This window comes from Battus philenor, unplaced genomic scaffold (genome assembly GCF_028537555.1).
Source record: "Battus philenor isolate CCGP_79_NKW_IND1 unplaced genomic scaffold, ilBatPhil1.0.hap1 SCAF_6, whole genome shotgun sequence".
Taxonomy (NCBI): Eukaryota; Metazoa; Arthropoda; class Insecta; order Lepidoptera; family Papilionidae; genus Battus; species Battus philenor.
In genome coordinates, this window is record NW_027181726.1 from 5704527 (window position 1) to 5731161 (window position 26635).

At 32.5% G+C, this 26635-nt stretch overlaps 1 protein-coding gene across 1 annotated transcript; it reads right to left on the minus strand.

Moving 5' to 3' along the window:
• Window positions 1–21: 21 nt before the first annotated feature.
• On the minus strand, window positions 22–26120 carry LOC137930415 (gamma-aminobutyric acid receptor subunit delta-like). Its single transcript, XM_068773656.1, has 10 exons — window positions 25892–26120; window positions 10152–10219; window positions 7805–7872; window positions 6856–7076; window positions 6406–6488; window positions 5737–5889; window positions 4440–4638; window positions 3788–3998; window positions 2971–3081; window positions 22–2383 (listed from the first exon to the last, which is right to left on the minus strand). The coding sequence occupies exons 1-10, from the start codon at window positions 25981–25983 to the stop codon at window positions 2165–2167; spliced, it is 1425 nt and encodes a 474-aa protein (XP_068629757.1). The 5' UTR covers window positions 25984–26120; the 3' UTR covers window positions 22–2164.
• Between the last annotated feature and the right edge of the window lie 515 nt (window positions 26121–26635).

A 26635-nucleotide genomic window follows, 5' to 3' on the forward strand; every position in this document is an offset into this window, starting at 1 on the left:
TTTGTTTCGCTGTAAATTTATTAAAGGAGTGATAAGGTGTAATTGTTTTTTTTTCAATCAAAAACACCGTGATAAGACAATAAATACTTTGTAGGTCTCTAAATCTAGTACAATGACTTGTTTACTCTGGTTTAATAGATGTTATAATGTAACTCATTTAGTTCTGTTTTTAACTAATAAAGAAAAAGATAATGTAACGAAACTAGTAGAAGCTTCTTTCGGTGATTTCGAGCTACATTACCGCAAAAATCAAAAACTGTTTCATACAACCCGGTGAAGTTGGAAATGCTAATGGAGCAGCAGTTGACGTTGACATAAAAATTGACATTATTGAAAAGTTTACACCGTCTCTCATAATTTCTAGGCGCATATAAAATTAAACTTACAAATCAATCAAAAACTTAACAAATCAATAATATTACTATACTTACATTGCGTTTACATATTTTAATTAAAATATTCATCATATTTTAGTTATTTTTACTATGAAATTTAATGGAGTTTAATAAAATAAAATGTTCCTTCTTAATTTTATTCGTTTTCATAAAGAAACACATTTTTTCACCTAATTCCAATTCTTATTTTTACTTATGTTAACCACATTGTATATTAACCACAAGGCACCTAAATTAAGGCGAACTGTGTCAATTTAAGGTATTTAACCTCATGGTCCCCAAAGGTTGATTAACATATTATATCCATTATGCTAAAGATATTTTATTAATAAAAGACTTATTAATAAAATATTTATTATAATTAATAGGTATTTATTAATCTGTACTAACATTTATCTAAAAATTAGAGAAATACTATCCATATGGGTAGAAAGAGGAAATAAATTGTTGAGACCATCTTTTTGCGCCATACTGTATTCACCGAAGAGAGTTAATACTAGCAAGATATTGCATTGTTAGAAGTACTTTACTTCTTACTTAATACGCTTAGTATTAATAAGATAAAGGTGTTTACGCCGAGATAAATGTCAGTATGTCTTTCGTTTACACTATAGTAGCGTTTTTATGTTAATTGATCCTGGCTGCCCAATAAATTTAGAATATTTTTAGGCCTCTTTTGTAATTTGTTTTTTGTGAAGGTCGTTGAACCAAATATGAATGCCATCGACCATACCAAAGAAACGTTACTATCAATGTAAAAACCCAGAAATCGACAGTGAATTAGACGTTAAATAATATATAAATAAAAAGAAATCATTACTGGCACACATTTTAAAAATGAGTTTTATCCGAGACTGAAGTAGGAAATCGCAGCTTGAACGGAGGCCCCTTAGGAGCCCAAGAGTTTTCTCACCTACAATGAGGTTCAAGTTAAGCGCCATCTGTACTCTGGTTCCTCAAAATCACGGCAACAGTGACCGTTGTTTATAAAATCGTAATTAAATAAGCGTTGTATTAATTATCTTTGGCGAATATGGTGTAGGGTAGTCTACTGTACTGTCGATTGTGACTCAAATTCAATGGAGAGTCCTGATTTAGTATTTTAAAGTTTATGAACATCTTAGCAAAATTTGGGATATTGTTTTCATTAGCATAATTTATTATTCAAGCATAGACTTGTACGGTGCACGTTTTAGCAAGTATGGTTTCATTTTAAAAAACGCAATCGAAATATTGAAAGTAAAACATAATTTATGTGGAATTGTAAAATATAATATGCTGTTATAAAACAAACATATTTTAACAGATTGTTTTTCCTTAATTGCTTTAAAAGTAATTCTGTACACTGTAAATATCAATACGCTTTTTTATACAAAGCAATATCTGAAGCCGAATACGTTGTTATTTATGATGTTAATAACAGCCTGATTATATATATGCAAGGGCAGTTACGCAGAGCGTATTTTGAAGGCACTGTTGTGTAATTAATTATATTAAAATAAATATTTCCTTTTGCGATTTCAACAAATAACAAATGTACAAGTTTTCTTAAAACACTTTACAATTGATATGAATCTTATTCATTAGATAATAGCACTCAGTTTTATATATTTTTTCGTCTTCAATGTCTCACTAAACTTTCATAATGGACTAGCAACATGTCTACTATGTACAAATAAGTTTTATGCTCACTCAAAGTAAGGCCGCGTTCACACTACTGTTTCACATTTAAAATTCACATCATCAGTTTTATTGTCACTTACGTTTCACTATTCGTGCATCGCTCTATGAGCTTCGCTAAGATACGTTGTCCAGTAAATAATTGTGAAAAGAATGAAGCATATGGGAAACACCATAAGGGCGAACTTGTCGAGTGCCCCGTGTTGAGCACCACAGAACATAACCCCGTGGTCCACCATGGTGGCGATTCGTGCCATTAATCCTCTAGATGACCCATTAGGAGGCATCGTATCTAGTATGGGTGAATCCTGCAATAAATAATATAATACTTTTTACAGCTAAAACGTCGCATAATAAATAATTAAAAAAAATAATAATAATAATTTGTTATTTATTATTGTTTATCTGATCTACCTATACGAAATATTTTTTCTAGTGCAAGTTAAGCATACGTGAATTCTTTTCATATTGTTTGCTAACTTACGTGATCAGACTTAAAGCACAGGCAAATATATATTATTTTTGGAGTCTTTACATATGAAATCCATAAAATATATATGCTTTTACATAAATTTTAATTAAGTGTAGCTAAATACAAATGCTAATTGACTCCATTTTTTGAATTTTGAACTCAGTTTTGGCAATAAAAAGGGCAGGCTAATTCTGGTGTTCTAATTAATACTGTGTCGGACACACCGTGCAAACTTATTAATTAAATTTTACCTTACTAACTGATCTCGTTTCACACCCAATCTTATTGTCCCTCCAACTTCTTTTATCCGAGGAGGATGACTAAAAATTGGCGGTGGAGTTTAAAATTAAGTAGTTGTACGTGTGATGAGCCCTTTGTTTTTAGCGCAATGCGAGACTACGTTATGTTTAAGTTAATATTTACCCTTTGTATTGTCTGATGTGAGAATTGTTGCTTTAAACCCTCGTCCTCAACGCTTAGTTGCGGTGAGAAGACCCCGCCTTGTGGCGTTCCTGTCACCGGTGTGCCCATCCTCTATAAATTGAACGGAGATATTTCTAATTTATCTACGCGTCTATATTTTTATTGCTGTGATCTATCTTTATTGTTAACAATTTCATAAATAAAATACTCAGTTTTTTAATATTTGTATGCGAATCAGAAATAATAAAACTCGTATTCAAAAATGTTAACGAATGTGTCAAGTTATTATTTTCACTTAATTAGTTCCGAAACTATCAAATTAAATAATATATATAATCCGATTTAATTTTGGCACTTAAAAATTATCTTGAGTTAATTATAGTTAAATAATTATTTACTTATACACTTCTTATATAAACCACTACAGTGAACTTAACACCGAAGGTTTTGCCACAGTTAACCGTTTAGTAGGCGCAGAGATAAGTGAATCAAGTTAGTTCAAATTAGTAAATACATTAAAGTGATAATAATTGACAAATACCATTTATATGGATGGATGGATTTATATTATGGATGTGCAACGATTTCTGATCATCCAAATATATATCTTTGAGAGAAAGAAGTAAAAAGCAAAAACTGAAAAATTTATTAAACTCTAAGAATAAGTCTGTCCACAGTTGGAGTGGTTGAACGCCTCTCGTTCGAATTACTGCAACTTCGAAAAACGGGGCCATTTGAAATGGTGTTAATAAATGATACTAATTTCTTAAAAAAAAATAATTAGAAGCAGTCATGATGTGTTGGGTTGAAAACAGACCTGTGAGTGGTTCACGTGTAGAGGAGGAGGGGCGAGTTGCGCCGCGGAGTGGGCTCTTCGCAAGTCCTGTCGCCGCTTGCTCCAGCTCTTGTCGTACCGGATGCCGAACAGCACCACGAAGTACTCCAGCAAAGCCAGGAACACGAAGATGGTACATGAGATTAACCACACCTCTATACACTTCAGCTCAAGCGCATCTGGCGAGTTTGTACTGGAAACAAATATATATATATATATATATATATATATATATATATATATATATATATATATATATATATATATATATATATAGGATCATTGGTTATAGGTGCAATAAATGAACGGTAAACTCTATATAAAAATCAATGGTAGCCGAAATGATAAATAACGTGTCGATAATAGATTAGATAAAAGCGTTTTTAAAATTAGAATTATTATATATAGTATATTAAAAATAATTATTGTTTACTATCTGCCCTTCAAGACTACGTACTGCCAGAAGTTATTGACTTGTTTTATTCCAATAAAAATATAACTTATCGACATAAATCGACGGTAAAAGTGCTATAAATTTACTCTTTGTAGATATTCCAAAAAAATTTTATTAATATAGCGTGAAGCGATAGTAACTATGATAGTCATAAATTAAATTAAAACTTGTAATTGGTACCTGACTGTGTCAAACATCGTGACCAGAGAGAGCAGTGTAGTCACGAGGAGTACCATTCGGCCCGGCACTATCTCGGGTATAACACAAAAACTACCCCAAGATATGATGACAAATAACGAAGACGGGAGATAGCTCTCAAGGAGATAGCTGCGTAACTCCCTCGAGAGCTTGATTTGCAATCTAGCCGCTGAGTGCTCGCCTGTAAAATATAAGAGTATACATTCGCATATTTCATAGCCCATCACGTTATAGCGTGACAATACCTTTTTCATCATACTTAATTACTTCTACGTAATCATTAACCTAGCACTTCACAACAGACTACAGCGATTTGAAAATGTTTAATATTTTCCGGGTAACACCTTAATAGCTTGTATTAATTGATTATATTCCGGCAATCTATTATAGCAATCTTTAGAACCGCGGTTTGGCTTATCGGAGCACCTACAAATCCTTATAATTGTAAAGGTGGTTTGAATGATTCGAGCTACAGTTTAACCCAATAATTCTTTTTATTGATTTTTGCACCGGAGCCTCCGTAGACATACATTTAATTTGTTAAGTAATTCTTAGTTTATTAAGTTTTATTTTTTGGATTTTGTAAACACATTGTTAAATAAACATTTTCTAATATTCTGTCTAAATAAATAAAAGATTTTGTTATATATGTTTGTATTATATTAACGCTCTACCCTATTAATTATTGCAGCGAAAAGCGAACAAAAAACCTTAACGCAAATTGTATCAGATAATTTACAGATATAAGTATATAGCTACTATGTTATTGAACTGAAAACGCTTCAGCTTGTTCAAGTTGCAGATGTAAATTTTAAGTATAAAATATAAAACGTATGATATAATTAAAGAAGTATATTCCAAATTAAAATTAGAAATTTTCGTATTCTATTTAGTCGTGTTGAGTGTGCATATTCTAACATATATGTTCAGAAAATATTTTACGTGTACATGCACAACAAATTACAAATAAAATTAGTCATTACGAATGCAACAAAAATATGTGAATGAAAGACAATATTAAAATGTTATAAACAATTTACAATAAACATAAAAAAATGCATATTTATAATGAATGAATCAATTAGATTAGGGTAAAATAATTTTAGTGGCTTTATACGTTACACAGATTAGCGCAACAAAGTCTTTAAGTATATAATTATTATCAGTAGCGGTCTTCCGCGTTAAGCATTTGCAGTCTCATGCGAGTTAGCGATATACATAGTACGTTAAGTGTTCTGGGCACAAACTTAAGCAACAAAGCAATAAGTATTACATTTACCTTCACCAAAATTTCGAATATGATTACTTTTGTCCGTGACGAATGTCACTACGTATTTCGGAAGGCGGAACTGATGGCGTTGCTTTCCCACCAGCCCTCTCCAAGGTGCGCCCGCGTGCCACTCAAACCGAACGTCCTCCGATGTGTATTTGTCTGGAGTAGGTGCAAATTAGAAAAGAATGTATAGAGTGATACGATGGTATTTAACAAATTAAAGAAGGAAGAAAAAAAAATTATCAATTAAAGGTGAATGAATTAGTAGATCTTTGTCCGTATAACTTGCATTTTTTTGGCAACTGTTGCATTTAAACTATTCTGTTCTTAAACCTTTCTCTTTTTTTGGGTTTAATTTGTATATAAATTGAATGCAAAGAAATTGAATTGAAAAAGGGACAACGTAGAAATAATCTAAAACTTGTTTTTACTTTATGCGTCAAAATATTATTGACATTTTAGATAATTTTCATTTTAAGTTAAATCCTTATGTATATTTTTAATTTAAAATTAAATTTAAAATGATTAATTATTCAAGTTGACGAATTCGCTACTTTTCAAATTTAGAATCGCTTAATATTCTCAGTTTTAAAATTTTAAATCGATTTTTATGATAGAAAAACGTAAACGCGTGACCGCTCTTTATTATTATTAAATATTTTTTTTTATACTTACAACTGCCGAAGTCGATGGCGCATTTCTGAACATCCAATGGATACAGGACAAAATCCATTTGACATTTGATCGTTATAGTGGCGCTAAAAATAAAAAATAATAATGTTAACAGATATTCATCTGTTCTCTTACGAAAAAGTATCTATTCATTTATAAATGTAACCGTTATGGTATTACATTTTGCTGTACACTTTCTGTATTAACGGGCAGTGATAAAAATAAGTATTATTATAGGGTTATTCTATGTTAAGGCTTATAAGAAATATTATCTCAAATATCAAGGTGAGTAACATGAATAATATTTGTTAAAAAAATTTAGTTTCAAAATTTGAATTGCCATATATACTGCCTACTTTGATTTAAAAGAAGGGAAATAAACTTTAATATTTTTTTTTATATCTTCACAGAAATCACGATAAAAGAGAGTGAGATAAATCAAATTCAACGAACCCTATGTTAACTGATACAGTGCTGTTAGAGTATAATCTAAGTGACGCCATCTCCTGCAATACGGACATAGTTCTCATTGTCTGCAGTTGCCATATGTAAAGATCCGGCGTCCAAATTAACTGTCGAAATTCCCAAGGCAAGTCTATGAAAGGCATGTCATGTGGGATTTGTAGCTGGCTATCCTCCCATGACACTTGCAAGAAGACGTCCAATGTTATTTCCTGAAAAAAATTGACACCATGTTATAAACTTCCAATCACTGGATCATTGATTTATCAGTAATTTTTTTTAATTTTGAGAGCACCTAATTTAATAGCTTTGTATCAGTTCATAGTTTTGTTTATACATCTTGTTCCTTCTTCTTCTTAAGACATTGATTTTCCCCAAAGATCGCCACCATGACTGGTCTAGCTACTTCTCGTCACCTTAACTATGTCGTCGGTCCATCTAGTGGGTAAAGCCCCAGCCTTTCGGCATCAACGGCCATCGATTGCACATGCGATGTACCCCGCCTGTACATATCGTCGGGTTGACATTCGTAGTGTGGTAATATGGTACGCAGAGGACGCTGCTGCCCATCCTCTGAAAATTTGTTTGTGAGCAGTGGCTATCCTATGTAATTAATGCACTTACGACGTGATCTAAAATTGCAAGTCACGGTCCTTTCCTTTCTGTGCTACTAATGCTTAATTATAGAATGTACGATACATCGATTAACAGCAAATGAACTATACATTCACTCTTTAAAGTTTTTACACTTATGTCACCAATGACTTTGTATACACTTGTATACATGCATATCCATTTGCATTAAATGTCTATTGATAAGTATTGAATGCTTTACAAGAGACAATACCGGTATTTATAAAATAATACCAGCTTCATGTAAAGTTAAAGAAAAAACCAAAGGAAAAAATTAATTTCGACTATAACATAAATATAGACATACCTCTTTATTTTCATCAACCCCTGACACTCGGGCGACATTTATTCCAATGTACACTGTAGTGTTTTTGCCTGAAAAAAAATTAGCATTAAATTATTATTGATTCTTAAATGTTTTATTGAATCAGTACGAACAGTTTTACATGCGGACGTTTTATGTTTAAGGGTTGGAGATATCCCCGACGGGCGCAATGTTTGGGTTTTATAGGTAACCAGAATATAAATTCATGAAGATATCATCTCTTTAAATGGATAGTAGATAGACTTGATATTCTGATACAGTATTATCTTAGTAATGTTTACTAACAATGTACTGTGTTTTTTTGTTGTTTAGGAATGAATTTATTTCACAATGTGTTTAAATTTAGACATTATTTTAAATGTTCATTTATGCAAGTATTATTCAATTATTATTATGATGATTACTTCTGTACGTCTTGAAAATCATGCTAGGAGAGTCTAATCTGATAGAAACTCGAATTAGATCGAACTCTCCGGTAATAACTTCTTTTAGATTTAAGCTTCGAGGGTTTCAAAAGTGTCTTGATCTGTAAAGAGCCCACTATAAACTCAAATGATCTCTGAATCCTACCCAAGCCGCGACTACCGGCTTGTGGTCGCCACTCGAGAACCTTTCGGTCCCAATGACCAACGGTTGCACGAGCTATGTGCCCTGTCCATTGCCACTTCAGACAAGCAATTATTACAAAATTCATTCTTCCAGCTTTATTAGCACTTAAAAATCTTTCATACTCAAATATTAATACATGTTTTGGTGAATACATTTTTTATTTTATTGTGTGATAATTCTGATAAATTACGTACAAATGTATTAAGAAACCGTGCCTCGATGTATAATTAATTAATATATATGTATACATATAAAGAAAAAAATATATATAAATAAATAAATATATATATATATATATAAATATGTAATGTTAGTAGTTATTCAATAAAATTTTGACAGATCTTCTTTGCTCCATATAATTCCTATTTTCATGCACATTTGACATTCACTGTGAACTTCGTGCGTTTATAAGTTCGTTGTGTGGTTAGGATTGATTATTTATTACTAAAATATTTTTAAGGATAAGCTTGAAAGAAAAATAAAAAGGCAGATTTTAATAACGATGTCTGTTTCCTAATAGGGCAAGAATATAAGCTTCAGACATCTGAGAATTACTCTATATATGTAGATGATGCATTGAAAAGTTATCAAGTGTGCCTGGTCGCTATATACATTGGTTAGTAGTAGTTTTTATACTTCTAGCCGCTTGTCAGACCTTTGCTATCAGTTCTGTTCCTAGCTATCACGAGTCAAACATTTTTTTTACTTGACTAACACTATTACCTCACTTAGATAGTTCGTAAGGCATTTGCAGATTTTGCGGCATCTATGGTCCAAGGGCGCTTGGCCTTAAACCTGTCTCAAGGTAGGCGAGCTCCGGGGTTGCCCAGGTAGCCTTGGTTTGATCCCCGACTTTTTAAAACTTCACTGGATAGGCTTCCGCGCTTTTATGCTGATACTCCATAGAATGACTAACCCTTAAGACTCCCTTAATAGGACCTTTACTTGGAGTTACACTTATATAACCACTTAGCATTCCAACTTTAGGATACCCGTGGGGTATGAACTTCGTTTTGGTCCGTTTCTATTACCTAGTAACATAGTTACCACTTTGGAAAACGTAAGCGCTGGAAGAAGTAGCAGAAAAAACTCTAGCAACGTTTCTATCAAGAAGCCGAACTCAATTCCAACGAAGCAAGTTGCTTTACAAAAACTTTAAACTTGGGCTGTAATTGTATACAGAATATCTAAATAAACTCTGAGTTAAGATAATTGTCATAACTGATGAAAGTTAATTATAGATTTTACAAGGGTTTCATGTCTTTAGGCTTCAGATATCGAGTGGCCATCATGCATCGTATACCAAGTATGCCAGTTTAACATAACAGTAGAGATAACTAGATGTAATAAAATTTATAACAATTTTAAAAACTACATATGTTATTTAAGGTTGTAAATGAAGACTATGTTTTGATTAATGATAGTTAAGCGTCGGAAGTGTTTCGCTGAATAACATCCGGCCTTAAGTGGATAGCTGTTCTAAAATTAGTTCCATCACTCAACCATATCATAAATAATAGCCCGTGTATTACATGAACTCCAAAAATATCTTAGTAATTTTATTTAATAAAGATTGTTAGATTTGATAAGTACGGAAATTTCCTTCGCTAATTTTGTAAAATTGATTGAAGTTACGATAAAGATTAAAATCTTCTTAGTTTATGACTGGATATATTATATTAATTAATTTTACTTTTACTTACAACGTAGCCCATCTTACCTGGTGGAATGTTCCTATTGTAGTTTTCCGGAATCTTATATGAGTGCTGGTTCATGTACAGGATCTGGCTGAAAGAAATTTACAATAAATTAAAAAATGAAATATGATCAATGTGATTAAATAAATTATATTAAAACAATTGTAAAAGTATTCATGATTTGTTTAAAAAATACCAGACCATTTGAAAAGAGTTTAACATTGTGTAATGACGTTGTAAAATGTTTGTGGTCATCATTAATAGCGATAGAAGTCTACTACAAGACATAAGTCTGCCCAAAGATCATTACGATCATCGGTTTTGCTATTTTCCGCGATTTTGACTATTTCGTCGCTATACATAGGGAGGGCTTACCCACGCCTAGTTTACTGCTTCTCACCACTAGAAAACTTGTAGTAATCGAACTAGATTCATAAAATCTAATATATAATAAACCTAATTTAATACAAATTAGGTTTTCCGAAGTGATCCCGAAACTCGGATTTTTAGACATTTCAAACAAGTTTTCGCTACTTAAATCATGTCTACGATAAGGTCAAACAGTCTATAATCAAATATAACTGAAATAATTCATTATTTTCCTCTTTTTGTTTTACTAAATATCGTTTTCTTTAAACCTTGTGCACGCACGCTTTTTGATTAAAATGTAAATATTTGTAACTTTATCTTAGAGCTCTACATCCGGTATTTGTATGTAATATTATCGGTCAAGTACTTTAAATAATTTAAGCGTGAAAAATAAATCTCTGTTTAAACATAAGATGTCATATTGCTCTTAATTATATTTATTCAAATCAGCTGACTCTTATCTACAATATATGGTCTCAAATGCACTGTGTACCATTTTAATATGATTATCTAGTTTTATTGTACCCTTGTAATAATCCTAATTAATGCTTTTAATCCACTATAATGTATAACGCACCTAAGGTGGGTTGGTGTTTGCTTGTCTCTGTTATTGACAGGTGATTAGAGATTTTTTAAAGTGTATTTTTTAATTTTTCGAGCTAAAATCTGAGTTTTTCTTAATATAGATATTTAGCAAACATTTTAACGTTATTATAATTGCCTTCACTTTTATGTCTTTTTATTATTATATAACACAAGTTTTGTGTCATCTGTGATGGCGGTAATTATATTTAACTTTTGTTGCCAAGATAATTACAGATTAGATTTTCTATAAATCATTGAGTTGATATTTTAAGTACTGCCGAGGAACACGGTGTTGTTATGGAATTCTGGTTGAAATAAATTTTGCTATTATTATTTATAAACACACCTTTTATACAAACAGGGTATATAGTGTCTAATGTTAATTAAAATTGAAATATTTCATTAATTAAGATTTAAGATTAAGATTTTTTTAAAGATATTTTTTTTAAATTTAATCATTATCATCATTTCCTCTTACATGCGATCACTTTTCTCTTCAATTTTTTTTCAATTATTTTTTTTATTTGATATGGTCTAATCTTTCTGCATAGTTGTACAAAGTAATTTTTGATGCCGTGTCACTTATAAAAGAACATATAATAGAACCATTATTTATAAATTAACTTTTAATGTAATTTTAATTTATGTTTACTGCTGGTCTACCTATAGATAAATAAATCATCATCAATTCAGGCCTTGATGATTTTCAACAGGACCTTAACATGGTCGTCTGACAGCCATGTGGTGAGACGTTTTACGTTGCGCCTCCTGCCGCCTCTTCACTCCTGAACTTGTGAATGCTCACCACCAGATGGGTAGTGCGTTTATTTGATACTAGCAGAGATGAATAAAAACAAAAATTGTAAATTTAATTAAATCTAGTGCGTATTATTACAGCCCTAACTGTAAGCATATTTACTATTAAGTTTTGATTTAAGAATATGCTTATTTTATCATATGAATTTTTACGTATGACATACAATGTATTGCTTTACTTTTTAAACAATAAAAAATGTTTTCACAGATATAATAAAATTTTATATTAGAAATGTTCAGTTTTACGTGATTGGTAACTAATGAAAATATTAAATTAAAAAAATGTGCATGAGTTTGCGAAAACAGCTCACTTCAACGGCATCCATTACATATCCAATACAGTATTATATAGACATAATAGAATTACATTTCTTCGCATTTACTTGGATTAAGACGGCGTCCTTTAGTAAAGGCTTAGGTATTTTTATACTGCCCACCGGAGTGTTTATATAACGCACCTTGCTCCAGTACTATATAAAACAAATGCTGTTGGATATAAATGTTTAAAACTGCCTGAGTAGATATTACCTTCTCACAAGTACCTTAACTGGTAGGGTAACAGTCGCTCATCGATTTATGAAGGAGTTCGGGATTTTTATGTGAGATCGAATCAGTGATCAACGTTCCGTGAACGAACGAAAGTATTAATCGACATAGCCCAGATTAGCAAGTTGACGGTGCAGAGGACTGGCACATAGTGCGCAGAACAGATGGCCGCTGGAGCCTTATAGTGAAGACAAGGACAGATTTGTACATTCATGACAGTTGTTGTAAGACACTGGGTGCAAACCGGTCGTTTTGGAAGACGATGGAAGATGCTTTTATTCAGTAGTGGACACTTTACAACTAACATGGTGAAATATAGTACTATTTGTTTTAAAAACTTTAAAAAATATAAAAGGTTTACTGTGTCTTAGTAATTATCTATAGTTAATTATTAACGTCGTTATTTTAAACTTAGAAAAAAGGTATCGGTTTGTACACATATCTACTTCTATTTCTTTGATTAGGTTTGTTTTCACGCTACGTCTTGCTTCAAGTTTTGAGACATTGTGTCATTCATTATATCTAGTCTGAAGTTCTTAATTACTAGACTATCGCTACTCGTACTGTAAGCGGATAGGCTGGTATGAATATACACGTTGATTGGCTATAAATGTAGTAATCAATAAGTACTTTTAAAACTTAGTTACCCGAATTATAAAAACTCTTCTTACTATATTCACTGTAGGTTATTTTTCACTTCTGAAAAAAAAATATTTTGGATAGGGTGTATCATACATCGATCGACAGACATCACATCCATACTTATCACTTTATATATATGATCGTCATTATCATTATTTCAGCTGTACTACGCCTACTGCTGGGTACAGGTTTTACCTGTAGATTTCCAATAGGACTGATAGGAAGCGGTCTGAATGGAATATGTTTCTATATTAGTTAAGTAAATTCCCTGATTTAAAAGCCTCTTGTAGAGACACCACATGAACGATATAATTAAATTACATCATGATGTTTTAAGTTTTCTCCTTGTGTCACGTAGACTATTCGATATGAAGAGAGTATACAGTAAAATACCTGAACTATCACTAATCTCTCTAATCAAGTCGAATGTAACTGGACTTTTCATTGATACTGAGGAAATCAGATAATATGATACTATGGAAAGAGCTTGTCATCGATTTCGTTAAGGGGTTCTCGACTTCCAGAAATAAAGAAACCGCTGAAAAGGAAGGAAGTGACTTCTAGTGTTTTTACATTGTAATTGTCCAATAATAACTCAGGAACTCTTAAAAATTTCTGCTTGGTAATATTACGCTATTTTAAATTATTTAAAAAACGTAGACAAGCAAAATTCTCGTATTTCGTTGCTCCTGGCAACATTATTTTAATACATATTATTTGTATGTATTACAACAGTATTAACATAACTTAAATGCCAAGCACTAACATAAATAAGGTATACAGGTATATGGTGCCACTGACAGCTGCTTGTTACATGTGAACCGATAATCTTCTTATGCATTCAATCATCATTGTTGCGTGCCTGCACTCTAAAGGTTACATTGTTCACCTTTTAATTAAAGAGTAAGCATTAAACTTTGATATGTTGAAATATATCAAAATATTAGTGTAACTCTGTTTCAATTTTAATCTATTAAAAAAAGGAAAATTATTGGTTAATTATAGTAAATATTTCTAATTAAAGATAAAGACTAGGCTGTCAGTGTAAGTTATTTTAGTCAGGTTCAGATTGTAAGGAAACTAGACAGTCAATGACTATGTAGGCGATCATTTATTCGTAGATCAAATTAAGTATATAACCGGACTTCGGGCCTAAAGAAAATCGAAGACTAGAGCATATGGAGATGCTCCCCCCCCCCTCAATTCCTAGTAAGCGTTTTAAGACGGACACGATTTAAACCGTTAATAACATTTCTGTCTTGTTGTTCTTGATATTTTATGCAAATGAACAATCACTATTAACGCATAATTAGTTATATTTTTTTAAAAGAGTTTTGCTAACATTTTGTTATACAATCTTAAATTCGTTTTACAAAATATTTATAGTAAAATCATTTATTAAAAGAATGTAATTTGGTAGAAATTATTACCAGACTGAGCTACCCTATAATGTCACCAAGTTAAAGCTACGAATGTTTTAAGCGCACGCATTCATTCACAACCTTTATTATGACTTATTACCCTTTAACTATAACAGAATTTTCTACAACTATTAGTAAAATTCTAAAATTTGTCACAAGATAAATGAGATATGTTGCATCGGAGTGTATTATAACACTGTACTTAGTGCCCTCAAGATTTATTTTATAATTACATAGCCTGGTGAATGGTGTAACAATCTTATTTTTATTTGTAGTCCTTACTTTATACATATCTTTTTTTGAATGTTTCTTTAGACACTTCCGCATCTAACCCAGTTTATCATAAATTTGAACATTTACTATTACTCTTTATAACCGTAATAATTAGAACCTGAAGTCGTTCATTTTGGTTTTTATTTAGGATAAAAACCTTCTTTTTCAAATACTCTTCAGATTTGTTATTTTAGTAAATTATTGTTACAATGTTGAAACTTGAAGAAGCTAATTATAAAGAAATTAAGCACTTTTATAATTTACCGGTTGATCTCTTTTTGATTTTTTTTGTAGTTATAACTGCTTTTATTTCTGCTGCAGTTTTTGCTCTTTGTTACATAATTAGATAATAATGAACATTAAGAAAATTACTAACAACATTAATTTGTGTGACCTCGTGTTCCTCGTGCGGGCAAAGATTATTGGTCAAACTAATGTAAAGTTAATTATGTAGGTCGTGAAGTTGCATGCGAGAAAGTTCACCGAAGTGGGAGCCGTATTTATTATAATTATGGTTATTTTGATTTGTTTTAAACCGATACTGCAAATACTGGTTTATCTAACTTTGTATGTTAAATATCTACAAGGATTTTCATTTTATTATATTCTAAACGATACACACACTCGTGATATTTTCAGATCCAGCTATTGTCAGTTATTTTTACTGTGGGTTTTTGTGAACCTTACAGAACTCTTGTGTTCCGCCTTGTAGTGATAGAAAAGCGAACTGTGTATAAGTAATTGACAGACTTAGATAGATGACAAGAAGATAATCTACAGACACATGAGTATTATTATCTTTGAAACAATGAAGTAAATATTATTTAAAAAAAAAGGCTTTGCTAAGCACCTTCAAGAAGTTGGCATATTGATGTAATATACATTTAAAATTGTATTTAAATATTCGTTATTTATAAAGTATGTTATTGCTTCTAATTAAATTGGTTTTTACTTGCAACGAATACTCTTGGTAAAAAAATTGTACGTAATATCGCATTTAGAGAAAATCGTGTAACATGTGTAACAAAGCCATAAATTCTAACAGCGTTTTTACGATAATGCATTTTTGTTGATTTGAATAAGTAAGCATATCATTTTTTAAAACAAGGCAAAACATTTATAGTCTTATGAGATGAATTTACTAAGATTTGTTATTTTTAATTTATTTTTACCGGAAAATAAATATTACTAATGGTTTAGTAACAATCTCATTTCTTAGTTATAACGACGAAAGGATGCGCTGGTATCGGTAACAAAATATCAGTGTTCATTTGCAGAGGAAAAGATTCAAATTGTATTGTTTAATACTTTTAGAACAACATTACTGTATCCAGTTTAAACGATAATGCGCAGTGGACTAATTTTTACTAATTTATTTTGAGGGCAGTGGTAGCCCAGCGGTAGAGGATTGAGACTTGCGCTCGTGGGTCGCGGGTTCGTTTTCCGGGATACAGTTATTAAGGCATTAATTATATAGGATTGCTACTGTTCAAAAACAAGAGGTTGGGTAGCAGCGTCTTCTGCGCATTATTACACTGCGATTTCCAACCTGCCAGCCAGGCGAAGCGGTTATGGTAAAATATATTTTAGATATTTTTACAGGAAGCCTATACCTTGCGATGGGCAGAAACAAGTTGGGACGTTGACGACATTGAAAAACTAGACTGTTGGCCAAAATACGAATACTATGCGATCAATAATAATGAAATTTGAATATTTAAAAGTATCAGACTCGGATATCGTACCTGGCCTTTTTCTTACAACTCAATGCGTCCGGTATTGGCACGGTGAATCCGTATTAAAAAAATTATCATCGATGATCTTTTAAAAGTGTGAAAGTATACCTTCTAAAAGATCATCGTCAACATATCATCCGAAAGAGGTCCCTAAAGGCATAGGCCTGCTTTGAATATCGCTACGATGACCGCTCTAGCATTGCCCGCATGTAGTCTTGCAACCTTGACTGTGTCGTCGGTTTACCTAGATTTACTCCTTTATCGTTTTAAAAGCATCTTTAGAATTTTATACGATTATTGAGGCCTACTGTAACTATGTTACTTGCTAACAAGTGTGTTTGAGAAAACGGTACATTATCTCAAGCGAGTAGAGTACAATGTTTTGCTTATACATTTTTGAAGTCCGTTTATGAATTTCACATTCTACACCTAATTGCTTTTTTCTAAAAGGAATAAAAATCAAATATGATAGAGTTAAAAACGCGTACGTGCGTTAATGTTTAGTCTCGTTTAACGCTTCTTCAAACAATTGTAAAGATAACTTCTCATTACATTTCCTGTGAAGTGCTCGTATTTCAGAGTAATTACTATGCAGTAAAAGTTAAATTTGAAGAATCCGTAAGCCAGATCTTTTGGAGCATATCTTCGCATTGATTTCATTGTTTCAAGATTAAGAAAGCAGGTAAATATGCGCAAATTATTCCTATACACGAGAACTGTCAGCTAATAATTATCATTTTAGCCGTAGAGCATCTACGGGTGTATATAAGCCCCCAATTAAATTCCAAAGTCCGTCCATTCACTTCTACTACCACTTCAACTTTGGCAATCCGTTGGTCTATATTGGTTACTTTCTTTCTTCTACGGATCTTCTTAATTCTGATTGGATCTCATAGACTAATCTCGAGAATTGCTCTCTCTAATGTTAGTTAAATTACTGTGAGGTTAGCAGTGAGGTCCAAAGTGAGGGACCGCGTTTCAGTGCTGTAAGTCATCACTGGTAACATGTGCGTTCACATTGGTGATAGACTTTCGATTTAAGGCAATGAGTGATATTAGATGAAAGAATATAATACATTCATCCAAATTTAATTGTAAACCAATTACATAAATACAAGAATGGAATGATTTTTGGTGTGTGGCGACCACGTGCCGATAGACGCGGTGTGGGTAGGCCTTTCACTAGATGGAACGACGACATAGTCAGGGTGGCGGGATGTCGTTGAATACGGGTAACGTAGGATCGGTAATCGTGAAGATCTTTAGGAGAGGCGTGTGATTTGCAGTGGGCGTCTATGGCTGAAAAGAAGAAGAAAAATAATTTTTACGCTTATTTCCACATAGCAGTCAGATAAAACGTAAATAATAATGGATCATTTATTTATTTTTATCAATGTTAATAGTAGTCCAAGTTTGTTTTATGTTGATGGATGTTTTATCGGCTCTTATGGCATTTTTTTAATGACGTACATAAGTTATTTTTAATGATCCGTTGTAGATTATCATAAGACTAAAAAAATGTCTGAATTTTATATAAATATTACCAAGTAATGTAAATAGGTTACAGAAGCAAATGACATTGTACAAAAAACGTTATTCAACGCATTTCTATTGGCTTCCGGCCAGTTTGTCTGATGATTCCAATTAGAACACCGTTAAGTATATATAATATAATTTAGAGTTCTGTCCAGGACGCATTCATTTCTGTGATCGTCGTATTCATATGAATGAATATAATTGAATCAATATAAATGCAATTGTTGTCATATTCATAAGAATTACTGCTGGAAAATAAGATTTCTATATGAATCTGTATTATTGAAAAAGCAGTCCAATTTAATAGAGACAATAATAAGATTGGAAGAATTAGACTTCCATATAATGGCATCCTTCAACTTAAAGCTACGAGGTTTCTAAACGCGTCCAATTTTTTTCTCATGGAGAATTCCTGCATGGGATATTCCTTCGCAGCGGGGGAACAAAAGGGTTGTGGGATTCTTTCTAAGGCCGGCAGGTTTTGAGGTAGTAACAAGAGTAAGTCAGAAGTAGAAGTGTATATATTCATTCGCGCTTTGCCCGTATTTATACCGACGTAAATGCACAATTTTATTTTTGTGGAATTCCCCCAATGACGTAATGTTGCCCATACAAAGTTATAGAAGACTCCTACTAGATAAAATACCAGTCTTCTTCGACGCTTTCGTTAAAACTTCGGAAACGCCTTCGTATACTATCATAGTTTCAACGGCGGCGGGGGTCTAGGGTCTCAACTCCTTAGGATAGAGCTGCAGACCTCTTTCCGTTACCATAAACACCCGAGATTCAGTTTGCGCGCCACCGCAAAGTTAGGAGATAAATTCGGCGAAAAACTCCGAATCTGTCGCCAAGGTTTTGTTATGTTGGTAAGAAAAGAACGCGGTGAAAACTGCTCTGACGTCCAGGTTTCAGGCTGCGAATGAGGGGCAGAGATGTTATTTTTCTTTCTCTCTCTTTCCGTAGACTCCTTGCTAAGACGGGTTTTTTCGTGGTCACTATATACTTAATAATAAATAAAAATTTGCGATCACTACTTAACAAACCCGTTGCTCTATAAAAGGATTACAATTATTACATCACAAGTTTTTTTTAAAATGATTTCTTAAATTTATTACATGATAAAGACCATGGGATCAGAAAAGAGCACTGGAAAGACCAATAATACTATGGAAGGATGACGTCATGGCTGGCAGTAATTGGACTCTCATCTCATATTATCAGAGATATCTCTTTCCACTTTTCCCTACACTATATTTATGGTCAAAGAAGGTTGAAAAAGTAAGAAGAAAGAATGTGTAAGAATCCCTGACAGTCGCAACTATTATGAAGTTTCTATTTACATAATCATAATTAAAGAACGTCATAGGACATCCACCTAAAAGTTGGACAGATATTGTCAAGGTCGTCGGAAGACGATGGTTGCGGGCTGCTTCGAACCGGACCCAATGATAATCTTTAGAGAGATCACAGTACAGCGGTGGAACACCTTGAACCACCGTGAAGACTTCAAAAAAAAGTTATGTTTGAGGATCTAGTCATACAGGTCATATTCGATGTTTTAAGGTTTTTATTTCTAAAATATGATAAATTATGTGTACGGAGAAGTATATCATATATTTTAATACTATTTTTAACACGCTTTGAGTAATGGTGAATAAGTTTACTTGCTCTAAATTTATCTTGCTCTGTTTATTTACAGTTTATCACAATGATACGGAGATTGTGTATGTAAATTATGTAACATGTCATTTACAATTAATTTAGCCTTCATTGTAAGATGTAAGAATATTCTAGAATATTGTACATACAATTTTTTTCGTTGAAATTAATGTTTATTGCTGATATAAATTTGTGTAACAATGTTGCGTTTTATTACAAGAAAATAACGTGAAATGTTTGGTTTCATAAAACTTTTAATCGTTATAATAAAAACAATTGAAATTACTTTATTTTACGTTATTTTCGCCACATTACTTATACATATATTACGGATCGAATATACGATTAGTTATAGTCTGTACCTTTTTTAAGGTTATGTTTAATAAATAAAAATTAATTATAAATTTTTTAAGATACAAAATTTGGAATGATGGAGAATAAGGCTTATTTTTACCATTACCTATACAGGTGATTCTTTATAGGTGTAAAAGTTATAAAGGGGTAAGTATATACCTTACTTGTCGGCACAAAGCTTTAAAACTATCACCTTTTTTCAATCAGCTTGTATTAAGTCATTACTCGGAAACACTATCGGAATACGACAGACACATAACTGCTAGAAGTATCATAACCTTATGTATAATTTTTGAATGCAAATGAGCTAGATTTACCATTTAAAGCTGGTTTAAATAAAATAATAAATAACAAAAACTATGTGGGGGACACTGTTCAATGTTCGATTGGCAAAAGAAAAAGTGGCAGGCCATACAAAAGATGATATTTCGGAAATCGTAGGAAACGACTGGATTGTAAACAGAATACGGGCACGTAAGTAAAACGCTGGAAGAGGCCGGACGAAGACAAGAGTCCAATTTAAAAAAAATAATCTTCAGTTCTTAGAATTGGAAACAACGTCATTCATCATATGTTTCTCATTATTTAAAAAAGTATATGAAAAAAAAGATCCAAAATTGATATGATGTTGAAAAACGAAACTCCAAGTTTTATTATGGGTGGTACTGTCAGATTCTGCAGGTATGAGAGAGGTAAAGAAACAAAGGCGCTTAGCCTAGATCTCATTTTGGACAGTAAGGTTCGAGAGCTCCCTTGGGAGCCGCGGCTTTTACCGCTAAACATATTTTCGTTAACTTGTTGGGAGGCCGCAGTTCATCACAGTTTGTACGTATTTAGCGTTCAAGGCCGCACCAGAAGGCTGAACAAAATACACTTTCAGGCATAAGATAGAACGTCCTATTAGTTCTTCAATCGGGGATTTATCGGTATGGAATTTTTTTAATCCTGCACTTTTGTTCAAAAACATTTTTTTTAATGTCAACCAATTAAATAGAAATTGGTGCAAATGAGATTTTTCGTTTGATTCTAAACCTTTTCTTTTTAATCACAATAAAAAAAATAATTAAAAGAATTTGACCAAGTTTTACTAAAATACTAATTTCAAATTACATATGCAATTGATATTTAATGAATAAATTTATGTAACTTTAATCAATATTGACTCCAAGTCAAATTTTTTCAGAAATTTTCAGTTTATTTGCAGCAGAAATTCTCTCTTCTCTCCCGTATATAAAATTTGTTTATATAAGAAGCAACTCAGACTATATTGGTGTTTCCACAAGTTGGTATGATAACATTTTACAGATAGAATAAGTATTAGGAAAAAATAAAACAGTTATCCCAGTGGTAATATAAATAAATAAAATTACAAAAAAATAATAAATTAGAAAATAGAAAAGTTATTAAATGTATTAAGAAAAATTTTTAAATTTTCTTTTTATAAATGTGTTGGAAAACCTAAACGCGCCTCCACAAAAAAACATCTTTGTCATTTGCTGACAGAGGATATCACGTGGCTTAAAAACAATTACTGGGTTACTTTTCCCGAAGTTTACATCTAAGTTGACCACTCGTTCTGCCCATGACAATTCGGTTGGATAGCGTGTTTTTTTTATTTCACTTTCAGAATTACGTCTTTCAACCTTTATAACATTAATAACATAAATTGGTGATGATAAAAAGGTGAAGTCACCTTTCTTCTTTAATCAAACTTAACACGTACAAAAGCGAGTACAAATCTGAACACAATGCACATGAATGATCAGACGATAAATTAGGAATCGTTATGTAGATAATTGTGTCTTTTCATTCTGAAAAATGTTAGGATGAATAGAGCTGTCATTTAATGAAATAAGCGATATTTTTCATTTTGTACCTTGAAATATTTATTTATATGATTTTTCTAACCGTTCCTTCTGAAAATCTATTGGAGATATCTATGTCCAGCAGCAGATATTGCAGCTGAAAAGACAATAATGACGATGATGTATTTCTACGATATCATCTTATTGGAGTAAAATTCAATGTGAATATATTGACATGTGATTATATAGTCATAAAGTCAATTAAGATACAGTTATGTCAGGTATTTCATACACCTAATACATTATTAGTTAGAATTGCCTTAGTCACCTTTATGAATTTCATCCGTGTGTAATTAAACATATCTATGTTCCGTCGCATTTTGCATGTTCGTATTTATTTCTTACTGAAATACTAACTTTCATATGAAGCCCTTTATTATTTTATTAACCTGTCTTCGACTGCTGCCCAAGAGGCATTTGCAGATTCGGCAGGCAGGCTTGGAGGAACAGGGTGCAGAGGGTGTTTAACTTGAAACCACTTTTAATGAAGCTCATGGGTTCTCCGGGGATCTTCGCCTCAAGCTGCCACATACTACAGTTTCACCCCATTGGAAGGTTCCTTAGCTCTTATATCGCTTAGCCTGTCACTTCATGGACTCAAAATTCAAAAATTGCATATGATAGATATATATAGAATTATATTGTATAAAGGGTACTTCTGTTTTTTGGCGGATATGAGCGTCGAGGTGATACTTAGACAGTGTCCTACAAAAGAAACGTAGTAAAATAGAGTTATTTGTAACGGATTGTAAAGATTTTAATGCGTCCGTGTTCACCTCGTGAAAACAGACTACGGCTCACAAACATGTACGACAGACGCACTTGATTCTGCAATGAGAGTGGTATTCAGAGCAAGGGTCTATTTCTGATGTCACTGTTACCGCAACTAGCTAGTCTCGTTATATTTGGGTTATTAGTGACGCAGATTGCTGTGATAAACGGGTTTAAATTTGGCTCCACGCTTCTGAATTGCTATTGTTGTCATTAGGTCAATGGGATTCATTATCATTTCTGTCTGTGACGGTTACATTTCTTTTTGTTTAATCTGTCGTTACTTTTATATCGTTCAAGCACTGTAAAGTTACTATTTAAGTTATGAAATCGATAGTGGCTCATTACATCTCCACGAGGGACGTTAATCCTTTTTAGTTTTTTTTTTCTCTTGAATAATATTTATTTATTTCATCTACCTTTATTAATTTATCTCCGCACCGCCTAATGGGTAACTGGTGAAAAATACCTTCGGCATTAAGTTTGTCCTTATGCATTGTGTAAATGTAAAATAAATTTCTTATTTGTGTACAAATATATTCTAGTACTAATCAATAGTAACAACCTTCATTTAAACAGGTTCTAAGTTTATTAAGTTTTAGTTTAACAATGAAATCGTATTAGTTAAGTACACGTTAGTAAAAAGTAGGTAATCCCCGATTAGAGATGTAGATTTTTTTTAAAGGTCAACACAGATGCAGTGTTATGTCTAATGAAATTTATAACAAAGTATTTATCTTAATGTTTTGAAGGCGTTTACATAAAAGGAAACAGTTCTTTATATATTCTTATCACTGGTTATCAAATGTAAACGTTTAATTAGTTAGGACAATTACGTTACCTTGTTTGTTTATTTATGCTAGAATGTTTTTTTTTTAATCTCAATGAATTGTTTTTAATTATTAATAAAAATAATGGTGCTATCGATATAAATGTAAACTTAATGATTTTTTTTAGCAAATAATGAGTTGCATATTAGTTATGAATGACATACATTTTCAAGTTACACATATTTCCATAGACATAGCTCTTAGACGTTAAAACAGATTTTACTTAAAAGTTTCCTTAAATACGGATATATGTACTTTTTAAGTCTTAAAAGTATATTTCTGCTAAAAAACATTAAAATAATGTCTATAAAATCTCACTCAGATTTTAAGGAAGATTTATATTTATTTGTATTTTTGAAAAAAACATACTTATTATGTATATGGTTCTATAGAGTTCCAGTAATTGTTTTCTCTATATAAAGAGAAATTGAGCATTGACTTTCTAAAAATTATATATTTTATGCGGTAAATTCAGAGATAAAAATAACCTAAAAAAATGCAAAGATGGCTGTCTTTACCATGTAAAACCACATCGTGTCGTATGGAAGGAAGTGTCTGTCAACCATGCATTCCCTTTTTTATTTATGTTTATAAAAGAATATTTTAAGTAAAACTTACACTTAAACAGAGCATTGTTTTTACTTTACTTTACATTGTTTTAACAAAGTAAAAGTTATGATGAACGATCATACCGGATACCATTTTGATATAAAATGTTATTGTTACCGTTAACATTGATTTTTATCGTAACGCATAAACACAGTCCTTAGGTGGAAGATTTTTGTGCAATGTGTTTGTGTGTGTTTCACTAATTGTTGAAAACAAAATTTGGCTAAGCGTTGCTCTATAAATACACAAAAATAATTTAACCACAATATGTATTAAAAAAATTCTTTAAAACTAGTGATTATTTCTCCTTTGTATTATAGTTGAAGGATTCGTCCCTGGATATAACAAAAGTTTTGAGATTAACCTAAATGTGATTTTTGCTTACAAATGTCACCGTGATATTAAAGTCATTCAATATGTGGACGTATACAGTAGTAGACGTCTCATGTCTGAAATGATGATGGATTAGATTAGATGATGATGACGATGATTTAGATAACACTCAAAACTTTTGTTATATCTAGGCACAATCCTTCAACTATAATAGGCCCATGGACCTCCCATACAAAATTCTAATAGAACCTTATCCAGTTATACATCTGTGGCTGAACTGTCATCAATATTGCGTATATTTTCTTTTACTGTATTTTATATTTTATCCTATTTTTATATCTGTCAGAATTTCTAATTAATAATTATTTATTTGTAAACAAACAATTTTTTTACCGTTTTAATATATGATTGACCGTTGTCTGACATTATAAGTTCAACTCTTAGATAGCCTGTTTACGTATGTATTAATACTTTTGCTTAATAATATATAATACCAACAATTTTTTTTCCATTAATTCTGGTCCTATGGATGATATCTAAAGACGCTAGTCTAAAAGTTGTCTAGTGCTGTAAAATTCCTTTTTTCCTAAAGGAAATTAAAATTAAAATTAAAGTGATAATTAAATAAACGTTACTATTAAATCTGTAAAATAATGATAAAAGTAATACAATCCCCGAAAAACTATTAAATATTGTAATAAATCGCTTTATTCATGGAAAGTATTCAATAAATTGTAATGTTCAAGCTTAGCTGCAAATGGATATAGATGCCAATAACGTCTGGTTGTGTCGTCAGAAATGTGCCAGATCGTTGCACCTGGCCAAGCTCACTTGGTCGACACTACATTACACTGAGTGGAGGGAGACGTGTTTATGTCAACAACTAGCCTTGCCAAGGAGACGAAGAAGCGGCTCGGACTTCGTGATTTCGGTCGCCGAATTCCGACCGTGAGAACGTCGCTGCCAGATTTACAAATATTTTTTAGGTTATTGTTGTAACTTTATTGCAATTACATTGTTGTTAAGTGGTACTAAAATAGGCTATCCGTATTTGTGTTTGTTTAACGGACAGGGTTTTGAGATTATTCGGTGACACTTTATTATATCAGTGTTGAAGAAAATTTATAGGACATAGTATATAGATCAGTGACAAATGAACTGGTACAAGGTACTTCTTTATCTTTTTCTTGTGTAAATAAACGTTTTTATAAACAGCAAGTTATTATTGAGTTTCATCGACTGTATTTAGTTTTTAGAGTAATTATTTTCATCCGACGAGACGGGCAAACGGCCATGTCTGGCGTGCCCATCTGAAATTATTTTTGTAGCTCATTCGAGGTCTCAGTGTTAACCACTGCAAATGTAAGATTGTGTTCTGAGATACCGTTTATGGTTACTACAGTTCGTATTTTACGAACCTTGCACACTCGAGCAGCTCTCTGTTGGGCGCGAAGGTAGCGGTGCCACCGCTAGCGACGAGCGCCGAGAGGAGAGCAAGTAGCGTCCACATGTTTAGCGCCAGGCTAAAGCGCGGGCCGGCGGCGCTTCAAGCCTCTCGCGCACTCTCTCACAACACACATTCGCCGCCTGCACATGATCGGCTAGAGGCACATCACTAGCGGGTTTGGACTCCGTTCGCTAGCTCCGAGGTCCGAGGAGCGGCGAGCGCGACGCGATACTGCGCGGCTGGCGTCGCTGTCGCGGCGGCGGCGGGCGCGGTCACGGGCGTAACCTTCGCTTCCGCGCGATCTCACCCTGTGTGATGCGGCGCGGAAAACACTAATTCGCGATACGCAGCCCGCTACGCAGCCGTAGCCCTGCTTCCACGCGCTCGACTGCCACACATGCCTTTGCGCCTCTGATACTACAAAGTACTGAGGCGCAAAGTACTCAACTACAAACTCAACGTTCAGTAATTAAAAATGAATAAATGTCTTCTAGTTTTACGGCGAATTAACATTTGTGACGATAACTTAAGGTACAGGAACACGAAGCATTCGCGTGACTGAGCTTGCCGTGCCCAATTGTTAGACATTAACTTTTGCAAGCTCGCTAGTAATGACTATAATACAGACAAACGTGATTAAACAGGCAAACAAATAACAACCGCTATTTATTGTTTTGAATTTATTGCTTATTACTGTTGAATAACTAAACTTTAG